At 31.9% G+C, this 11,421-nt stretch overlaps 1 protein-coding gene across 1 annotated transcript; it reads right to left on the reverse strand.

The window, feature by feature from the left end:
* Window positions 1-1,398: 1,398 nt before the first annotated feature.
* Window positions 1,399-11,076, reverse strand: LOC130444726 (uncharacterized). Its single transcript, XM_056780001.1, has 7 exons — window positions 11,049-11,076; window positions 7,167-8,588; window positions 4,329-4,362; window positions 3,083-3,567; window positions 2,492-2,564; window positions 1,684-2,336; window positions 1,399-1,631 (listed from the first exon to the last, which is right to left on the reverse strand). The coding sequence occupies exons 1-7, from the start codon at window positions 11,074-11,076 to the stop codon at window positions 1,399-1,401; spliced, it is 2,928 nt and encodes a 975-aa protein (XP_056635979.1).
* Between the last annotated feature and the right edge of the window lie 345 nt (window positions 11,077-11,421).

An 11,421-nucleotide genomic window follows, 5' to 3' on the forward strand; every position in this document is an offset into this window, starting at 1 on the left:
TTCTATCTTTTTTCATTTCGGACCTATTTCACTGCGTTGTCATGACAACACCCGCTTCTGATCAGATTGGTCAATAACAATCATGGGGTATAGATTTGTCTAGAATAGGAGTACAGATACGGCTCAATAAAAAATATCCGGTACCCTAATTTTTTTTGTAATAAAACTGGAATGTACTAAAAAAATTCCAATTTCTTCATTCGTAAAACGCATAAATTATAAAAAAAAAACAATTCTGAGAAAACAAAATATTATGGAGTTTCTTTGATGTTTCAATTTCGTGGTACTCCGTCGAGTATTACTTAATATACCGGTTTCGTGATTCATTATTTTTATTTAAAATGTAACAGACGCTAAATTTTTATACGTGGAAAAACCAAATGATACATATTCGAACGTGACCTAATTTTTTTCTTTTTCTTTCCTTCAGTTTCATTATTTATCAGATCAAAGTGTTGTTTTTTTACATCGAACTCTTCATATTATTATTTTCGGTTTTTATTTTTATGATGTCGTAAATCGTTAGTTCTATATTTAATTACAACAACTGTAGTGTCAATGAATGAATTTAATATAATAACTATTATTATAGAACCAACATGTCTTGCGTGTATTGTGTGTTGCCGTGCACAGTTAAAATGTATTATGATTAAACCATAGAGAAAGTATAAAAGATAGAGAGATCGTAGTATGGAAGTCCGAACGGTTGGAGAAAAGAGAATTTTTATGTGATAGAAATGACAAAAGAGGAGAATAACAAATTTTGAATTTATTGACGAGTAGAGATAGATAGATAGTGGTGGACGGATGCTTTTTTTTAATCGTCTAATAGTGCAATTCCACTCATATGCCAATCCCTCTATCTTTACTATTTTCTCTATGGATTAAACGTAATTGCGTTTAATTTGAATGTAATGTGAGTCCTCCATGTATGTGGAGATTTCTCGTTTTCCCCTTGTTTAATAATAATATTGAATCAGGTTTTAAATAAAATATACAGGTATCGTTAAAAATATCTCGTAGTACGTCACGAAAATAAAAAAAATTATTTTAAAGTAGATTTATGCACAGAGTTAGAACCCGCCATCTTTGCACAAGCAATGACGTTTTGTTATACAGGGGGTCTGTTAAATGTTACTATATAAAGTTCTTAAAATTTTTTATTTTTGTAGTATTGTTTGAGGTTATGTTGTATTTATTTTTCTGAAATATCCATTTTAATGCTTATCAGCTGCTGCTTAGTTGGTTTTGGTCAGTGAAAATATGAATAAACATAGAAAAATAGAAAAGCGAAAAATTTTATTCAACATAAATTATACAAAAATAAATTAACAATAAATATTATTAAATATGGCGAACGTTTAAGCAAAAATTCGACGAAAATGGCCACCGATCAAATTAAGTTTGATGAAATTTGGAAATTAATCTATTTAGATATTCGTTGGCCGTTTCTGGACGTCCGGACTTAGGGGGTTTAGATCCCATTATGGAATTTTCGCCGTATAAAGGTATTAGAGCTTGTGAAGGATCTACACCAGCTATAGCGGTGCCTATGGGTCGAGCTATAGCTAGACCTCCAGGACCTACTACGGCCGTAGCTATAGGTTTACTAGCCGCTACTCCTCCTTCACCTAAGAACGCATAAATTTCATTAAACAATAAATATTAATTGTTATAAATAACCTGCAACTGCTAATCCAACCGGTTTAGCTTCAGCAACAGAAGCGTCATCTGGAGGCAGGCCGATATCTACGGTATCCCCATCGCCATCTTGTTTAATTTTTTCTAATTCGATTTTCTCTTGTTTTCTTTTATCTTCTTCCGTTTTCCGTTTCTTTTCTTCTTCTTTTCTTTTTTGTTCTTCTTCTTTTTTTTTAGATTTAGGTTTGTTGTGGGGATTCTTCTTATTTTCGAACCAGGCGCTTATACCTTCTCTATTTTCTAGGTTAGCGGGATTCGTTTTCTCTTGTATATCGGCCAATTTCGAAGCTGATTCGTTTAGAGCTTCCATGGTTTCCTTATAAGCGATTTCATCTGATGGTTTCGCTTTTCCCGGATGTTTCAGTATCTCTTGCAACGTTATCACTTTTTCGGCTAAATTTTGAATTTTTTTTATGTTCTCGCTGAATTCTTCCAAATCGGATTTTGTAGGAAGCGGAGGGTTTTCGAGATCAGTTGGATTAATTGCGTTTTCTAAATCTTCATTTTCTTCGTTTTGGATTTCGAGGGTTTTTATTATCGTCGTTTCTACTGAACCATCGGGTTTTTCGATTATTTGTAGTGACTGTCCTTTTCCACCTCCATAAAAAGGAAGTATGGTTATCTTATTCTTTTGACTATAAACAAAAATAATATTAAATTCGGTTTATAAATAATTATTTAAATTTTTATTACGAGTGATCCTGATTGCGGCCCTGTCTACTACGAGATAAAAAAGTTTAAGAAGCTTTACGTGCTACGTGTTTTTTTTGTTGATAATACAGCTACCTACTTTATCGATATTATTATGTCAAATTGTTTTGTTATAGAATACGATTTAACCCTGTTTTCATTTTCATACATGTCTAGAAAATATTTCACGAAAATAATATAGAAACTATTAATATGCGTAATGGTGCTTTTATTAAATAGGTAGGTATTGAAACGTGTGAAGAATGTATAGTATTTTGCGTTGCATATATTCAATTCTATTCCGTGACAGTTTAGAGTATTTCTTCTTTTTTATAGAACTAATGTCATAACTATAACACATCAAATAATAAAACGTACATTAAAATCAGGTTGAATCTTCTTTTTTAGACGAACTTATGTAATAATCTGGCGTAAGTACACTGTAAAAAATCGAGAAATAAAACAAAATATTTTAAAAAAATATTTATATTGTAAATATATGATATCTACAAAATATTTATACACATATCAGAGTTTAATACTGAAATATACAGGTATATAAGTTAGTGTCGATAATTTATTTCAACAAAAACCGCTAATTTAGTGAATAACTGCTTTCAAAAGGATGTTGTACAATAAAATCTTGTACCTATCTGTCAAATTAACGAGGATGGTCAAAAATCTTCGTAACTAATTTCTAAATCACTTTGAGCATGCGCGACACCACCCGGCCCAGCTATAGCAATAGCGTCTGGTTCAAATAGTATATCCACGTTAAGTCCTTTACGTAATATAGCTTTGGAGACAGGTGTGGCCATTGCCCTACCCCCAACTCCCGCTACTGATCTCGCTACTGGTTTCAAAATTAAAGTGGTGACGTCATCGTTCATTTTATCGATATCACGAAGACGTACGATTCTATCAGTTCGGATGGTATTTCCGGTTTTGACGTAATTTAAAAGCGGATGGAATCTATAAGGCGCTAAAGATGGAGGTTTTTGTATATTTGATTTAATTTGTTGTAACGATTGGGTGTTATTTGTTTGTTTCGATATTTTATCCTTTATATCGTTTGGAAATGGGTGGAGGATGTCGTTTGGAGGATATATCTGATTAAATCCAATTGGATGAGGTAACCATCTTGGGAGAAGTAGTTGTACTGGAAAAATTGAATATCTAGAGAAATAAGGACGTATTAGTTAAAAATAAACTCGAGATTTAAAGAATGTTAATATGGATTAGTTACAAAAGGTATTTAAAAAAAAATATAGAGTGATTTAAACTGTTTTATTTAATAAAAAAATACATTATTTACGATATTTACCCAAAAACCATTAACATTGACTTAATAAGAAGACTTTACATTTTGTTTATATAAATATTTACTAAAAATGATTTAGTGTATCCTTAAAAAGTCAAAACCCTGTTAAATTATTATACAATGTGTTATTTGTAAAATGTGTCGTTCCTGTAACTTGTACCTTCCACCTCTACATCATTAAATCGTCTAATGAAATTTTTCATAATACTCTAACATGATCACGTGTTATAATACATATTTATTTTTTTTTTTTTTCGTTTAAATTAAAATGTGTTATAGAAATATTGTATTAAGATCATTAAATACATTTTACAAATAACATACAATCAATGATTTACCCTGACGTCACTAACTAACACACTTTATAGTCTATCTTTTTCTATATTTGTTGATAAAAAAGAGATAGCGAGAATAAATCTTAATACTGTCAGTTTCAACCATTTTGTACGCTGTGTTACGAAGTTATTTATAATTTAAATTTATTCGATAAAATCGGTTTGTTATTTCACAGTGAGGAATATTATATTTAAAAAAACCTTAAGTATTATAAGAATTAATTAACAAAAATGTGCAATATATACGGAAAGTTATATTTTCAACAGAATAAGTGCATTACTTTAAGTTCGTTGTTGTTATTTCGACGGCTTTTTCTGTGTTTCACGAGTTTTTTGTTATTTAAAACTAGTTTCATAGCTTAGTGATTTGTTCAAAACTTTTTGTGAATATTAAAGGTGAGTTTTTACTTTTAAATTGACGGATTTATCGACAAATGTTTGCTAATTTTTTCATTATATTAAAAGTGAAATTATGTAAAACAAAAATGATGATTAATTGCTGAAATTACTAAAAAAAGTCAAAAGATAATTATTATATTCGAAACGGGACGTTCAAATAAAGTAAAATTATGATAACAAAACAAATTATTAAAAAAAAAAGTTTTTTTGTACGTTTCTCGAATATGACGTCAGGGTAAATGTCAATTCAATATAGTGCAGTATATACCGCATGTCTCGAAAATAAGCATACGAATCAACGATGGAAAACCAGTTTTATTAGCAAGAATGGAATCAACTAAATTTCCCAAATTAATTTTGGGATCAAAAAAAGACATTTTTCAATATTTTGCTATTGAAATAAAATTAGGACACGAAATATGGAATTTGTTGACATTTACTGAACATATTGGTTCATTTGATTTTTTGTACGTTTCTCGATTATGACGTCAGAGTGAAGGTCGATTGAATATAGTGTAGTATATACGGGATGTCTCGAAAATAAGCATACGAATTAACTTTGTACGTTTTTCGATTATGACGTCAGAGTGAATGTTTATTGAATATAGTGTAGTATATACCGGATGTCTCGAAAATAAGCATACGAATCAACTCTGTACGTTTTTCGATTATGACGTCAGAGTGAATGTTTATTGAATATACTGTAGTATATACGGGATGTCTCGAAAATAAGTATACGAATCAATTTTGTACGTTTTTCGATTATGACGTCAGAGTGAATGTTTATTGAATATAGTGTAGTATATACGGGATGTCTCGAAAATAAGCATACGAATTAACTTTGTACGTTTTTCGATTATGACGTCAGAGTGAATGTTTATTGAATATAGTGTAGTATATACGGGATGTCTCGAAAATAAGTATACGAATCAATTTTGTACGTTTTTCGATTATGACGTCAGAGTGAATGTTTATTGAATATAGTGTAGTATATACGGGATGTCTCGAAAATAAGCATACGAATTAACTTTGTACGTTTTTCGATTATGACGTCAGAGTGAATGTTTATTGAATATAGTGTAGTATATACGGGATGTCTCGAAAATAAGCATACGAATCAACTCTGTACGTTTTTCGATTATGACGTCAGAGTGAATGTTTATTGAATATAGTGTAGTATATACGGGATGTCTCGAAAATAAGCATACGAATTAACTTTGTACGTTTTTCGATTATGACGTCAGAGTGAATGTTTATTGAATATAGTGTAGTATATACCGGATGTCTCGAAAATAAGCATACGAATCAACTCTGTACGTTTTTCGATTATGACGTCAGAGTGAATGTTTATTGAATATACTGTAGTATATACGGGATGTCTCGAAAATAAGCATACGAATCAACTTTGTACGTTTTTCGATTATGACGTCAGAGTGAATGTTTATTGAATATAGTGTAGTATATACGGGATGTCTCGAAAATAAGCATACGAATCAACTTTGTACGTTTTTCGATTATGACGTCAGAGTGAATGTTTATTGAATATAGTGTAGTATATACGGGATGTCTCGAAAATAAGCATACGAATCAACTCTGTACGTTTTTCGATTATGACGTCAGAGTGAATGTTTATTGAATATAGTGTAGTATATACGGGATGTCTCGAAAATAAGCATACGAATTAACTTTGTACGTTTTTCGATTATGACGTCAGAGTGAATGTTTATTGAATATAGTGTAGTATATACCGGATGTCTCGAAAATAAGCATACGAATCAACTCTGTACGTTTTTCGATTATGACGTCAGAGTGAATGTTTATTGAATATACTGTAGTATATACGGGATGTCTCGAAAATAAGTATACGAATCAATTTTGTACGTTTTTCGATTATGACGTCAGAGTGAATGTTTATTGAATATAGTGTAGTATATACGGGATGTCTCGAAAATAAGCATACGAATTAACTTTGTACGTTTTTCGATTATGACGTCAGAGTGAATGTTTATTGAATATAGTGTAGTATATACGGGATGTCTCGAAAATAAGTATACGAATCAATTTTGTACGTTTTTCGATTATGACGTCAGAGTGAATGTTTATTGAATATAGTGTAGTATATACGGGATGTCTCGAAAATAAGCATACGAATTAACTTTGTACGTTTTTCGATTATGACGTCAGAGTGAATGTTTATTGAATATAGTGTAGTATATACGGGATGTCTCGAAAATAAGCATACGAATCAACTCTGTACGTTTTTCGATTATGACGTCAGAGTGAATGTTTATTGAATATAGTGTAGTATATACGGGATGTCTCGAAAATAAGCATACGAATTAACTTTGTACGTTTTTCGATTATGACGTCAGAGTGAATGTTTATTGAATATAGTGTAGTATATACCGGATGTCTCGAAAATAAGCATACGAATCAACTCTGTACGTTTTTCGATTATGACGTCAGAGTGAATGTTTATTGAATATACTGTAGTATATACGGGATGTCTCGAAAATAAGTATACGAATCAATTTTGTACGTTTTTCGATTATGACGTCAGAGTGAATGTTTATTGAATATAGTGTAGTATATACGGGATGTCTCGAAAATAAGCATACGAATTAACTTTGTACGTTTTTCGATTATGACGTCAGAGTGAATGTTTATTGAATATAGTGTAGTATATACGGGATGTCTCGAAAATAAGTATAAGAATCAACCTTTGTTATAATAAACTACAGGTCCTACAGCTACGACTTTCCCGATCCTGGAGTTTGGAAAACCGGTTTTATTAGTGGAATTATTAACCAAATCCCCCAAATTAACTTTAGGATCAACCGCAATGACTTTAGTTCCAGATCCCGCGATAGCGAGACTATCCGGTTGAGTATAAGCTACACCACCCGGTCCAACGATGGCGGTTCCACCACTTCCGGCCGTCGCGATACCACCAGGTCCCGCTATAGCCACCCCCCCTTTCCTCACTTTGAGTTTATGTATAAAAACACCGCTACCGGTATTATCCCTACTAAACAACTTTTTATTATTATCGTTCGATATTATTTCTTCGCTTTTATCCTCTTCGCTTTCGTCGACTAATTCGTCGCTTTCGTGGGCGGGAGGTGACGTGGTGGATTTAGGTAACGGGTTCCTTACAACCGTCAACGGTTTGGAATCTTGTTGAAAATTCGACGGGAATTTACTGCTGTATCTAGCGTTAGACGAATTACCGTTCAATATCAAAGTATTCGATTTTCCGTCGGATTTTATTTTATCCCAAACCTTTCTGCCGGTACCAACGTCATCGTCCGCCTTGACGTCCCTTTCTTCTTGACGCAAATTCAACGTAAACTTCAAACTGCTATCGCCGCTGGCTCCGACATCGATATTTTCGATATCCAAGTAAGTGTTGTTGTAATTATCGCCGTTTATCGATATTTGAGGGGACGTATCGAGTTTCACTGTTATTTTCGTGTCGTCCGTCGACGTTTTCGCTTCTCTAGTTTCGGTTTTGGCGTTCGATGATTTGCAGGGATTCTGATTACCGGCGTTCGGACCGTATTCTATCATCGTAGTGATCGCGTTGTACATTTGGAGGAAGGGATCTCTTATATAAACGGGGAAAAAGGGGGCTCCCGGCCAATTCCAGTTTTGTCTACCTGTTTCGAATAAACCGTAATCGCCGGGGCCGTAAATTCGTTGGTTCGTTTCCGGGGGGTAGTACGGGTAAGTTTGGGAATTGCCGATTATATTTTTGATGTTGGAAATCGTTTGTTTTTCCAAATATTTTTCGTCCCCCGTGCCAACGGGGTATTGAGCTGGATATTGGTAGGGGGTGGGGTTTTGTATGCCGTAGTTGGGTACGAAAATTGTTTGTTGATGGATGATTTTTCGTTTTACGACTTGTCCTGGTATTTTATCTTCTTCGGTTATTTCTGCGTTGTTATTTGTCGTATGGACCTCGTAACCTTCGATGGTAGAAGTTTGTTTTGTTTTTATTAAGGAATTTTGCGAAACTTTTTCTTTTTCTAATAGTTCTAGTATCGGGTTCGGGAAGGGGAATTTGAAATCGCTGCGTGCCGCGTCTTGCCAATATCGTGGATGCGATTTGACGGACACTTCGGATTTTTGTAATCTACTATCTAATTTTTTATTAACTTCGGCTATTTTTTCTAAAATATCTGTCGTTTTTTCTTGTATTTTCTTATTTTCGTCGAGTTTAAACGACCTACAAAAATATTTTATGTAATTTCGTACATCGCAATTTTTTTTTTTTTCAAAAAAATCGATTTGTTAATAATATTAATTATATTAGTAGAACTTACCAAAAAAAAAAGTGTCTAAATCTTCTCTAACTACACTATCGTTACTATTGTCACTACTTTAAACCAAGAAGAAGAAACCGAAAACAAAAAAAAAGAACCGATCCATTCCAACTAATCTAATATGGAAAATTAGAAAAGAAAAAACTATTTTTAGAAGAAAAACCGTCGATTTGGTACCTACGGTAAACGCAAACACAAAAAAAATTATAAAAATTTTATCACTTATACGAGGGTTGTCGAAAAAATTCCATTCAAAACGATTAAACTAAATAATTCGTCCCAAAAATGAAATCTATTATTAATTCCCTACTAAATATCGATCTACTCGAGTTATTTCACAAAAAAATCACAATGGATCTTATCCGGATGATACGAGGGTCGCTACATAAATTTCGAAATAGATAAATGAAAAAACGTTAACCTCGTAATTTATTTTTGAATAAGAAGAAATTTTAACCTAACCAAACAAAACCTGTACCGTTCAATTCGATATTTTTGTGATTTTTTCGAAAATTTTTGACAACGTACAGTATCGATGTTTTTTGGATTTCGAAGGACCTTGACGAAATTCGTCCTTTAGCGAAAAAAAACCGTCGATTTGGTACCTACGGTAAACGCAAACACAAAAAAAATTATGAAAATTTTATCACTTATACGAGGGATGTCGACAAAATTCTATTCAAAACGATTAAACTAAATAATTCGTCCCAAAAATGAAATCTATTATTAATTCCCTACTAAATATCGATCTACTCGAGTTATTTCACAAAAAAATCACAATGGATCTTATCCGGATGATACGAGGGTCGCTACATAAATTTCGAAATAGATAAATGAAAAAACGTTAACCTCGTAATTTATTTTTGAATAAGAAGAAATTTTAACCTAACCAAACAAAACCTGTACCGTTCAATTCGATATTTTTGTGATTTTTTCGAAAATTTTTGACAAAGCAGTATCGATGTTTTTTGGATTTCGAAGGACCTTGACGAAATTCGTCCTTTAGCGAAAAAAAACCGTCGATTTGGTACCTACGGTAAACGCAAACACAAAAAAAATTATGAAAATTTTATCACTTATACGAGGGATGTCGACAAAATTCTATTCAAAACGATTAAACTAAATAATTCGTCCCAAAAATAAAATCTATTATTAATTCCCTACTAAATATCGATCTACTCGAGTTATTTCACAAAAAAATTACAATGGATCATATCCGGATGATACGAGGGTCGCTACATAAATTTCGAAATAGATAAATGAAAAAACGTTAACCTCGTAATTTATTTTTGAATAAGAAGAAATTTTAACCTAACCAAACAAAACCTGTACCGTTCAATTCGATATTTTTGTGATTTTTTCGAAAATTTTTGACAACGTACAGTATCGATGTTTTTTGGATTTCGAAGGACCTTGACGAAATTCGTCCTTTAGCGAAAAAAAAAACGTCGATTTGGTACCTACGGTAAACGCAAACACAAAAAAAATTATAAAAATTTTATCACTTATACGAGGGTTGTCGAAAAAATTCTATTCAAAACGATTAAACTAAATAATTCGTCCCAAAAATGAAATCTGTTATTAATTCCCTACTAAATATCGATCTACTCGAGTTATTTCACAAAAAAATCACAATGGATCATATCCGGATGATACGAGGGTCGCTACATAAATTTCGAGATAGACAAATGGAAAAACGTTAACCTCGTAATTTATTTTTGAATGAGAAGAAATTTTAACCTAACCAAACAAAACCTGTACCGTTCAATTCGATATTTTTGTGATTTTTTCGAAAATTTTTGGCAACGCAGTATCGATGTTTTTTGGATTTCGAAGGACCTTGACGAAATTCGTCCTTTGGCGAAATACGACGAGGATTTAATTCGGAAAATCAGCGAAACGCGGTGATTCGTGATTATATTTCTCGACAGTGTTGCCATATCTCAAAATTTAAGTAGCAACTCCAATATATACAAATTCAAAATAAAATTCGTGATATTATGGTGATAAATGAATAAAAAGTAAACGGACACGTTTTTTTTTGTTTTATTTTTCACAATTTCTGTTTCTACCTTATCAGTTACGTCTTCAGTATTTAGATGACTTGTTATTTTTAACATACCTGGTAAACACCTAAACCGATTTTAACATTATAAAGTTCAATTAACGTAGAATTTAATGCTCTTCAAAACACAAAAGTATAAAATTTCCTGTACTGGGCTTCGTTTTCGAGATATTTACAAAAATTATCAAAATTTTATGATTTTTATACCTTACGATTCATATTGACCTTTGCGAAATTCATTTTAGATCTCAATGGATATAATTCCTAATATTTAATGATAATTTTTTCAAAATAAGCCAACATTTTCCTTAATTCCGCCTTGTTACGTTTAAATCGAAAAATTTTAAGACAACCCTCGTATATATATATATATATATTTTAATTATCCAAAATTCATTTAAACCTCAAATACACTGTATCTAACGTTTCTAAATGTGTTTATTTCTAAACAATTTCGGTCAAAACTACGGAAATTTTGAGTTTTTTCGAATTTACAAACTTCAAATTTTTATTTGCCTTTACAGGTATATCATTTTCATGATACCCATGTATGTATTACCTTCAGTAAACAAATATTTAATGATA

Source organism: Diorhabda sublineata, chromosome 5, assembly GCF_026230105.1.
Source record: "Diorhabda sublineata isolate icDioSubl1.1 chromosome 5, icDioSubl1.1, whole genome shotgun sequence".
Taxonomy (NCBI): domain Eukaryota; kingdom Metazoa; phylum Arthropoda; class Insecta; order Coleoptera; family Chrysomelidae; genus Diorhabda; species Diorhabda sublineata.

Excerpts from the sequence above, each read along its gene's own strand:
- LOC130444726 (XM_056780001.1), bottom strand. The coding sequence starts at position 11,076 with ATGAATTTCGCAAAGGTCAATATGAATC. Across the intron at positions 8,589-11,048 it reads CGCAAAGGTCAATATGAATC|ATAGTAGATTACAAAAATCC; the intron begins GTAAGGTATAAA and ends ATAAAAAATTAG. Across the intron at positions 2,565-3,082 it reads TCAAAGTGATTTAGAAATTA|ACATGTATGAAAATGAAAAC; the intron begins GTTACGAAGATT and ends AATATTTTCTAG.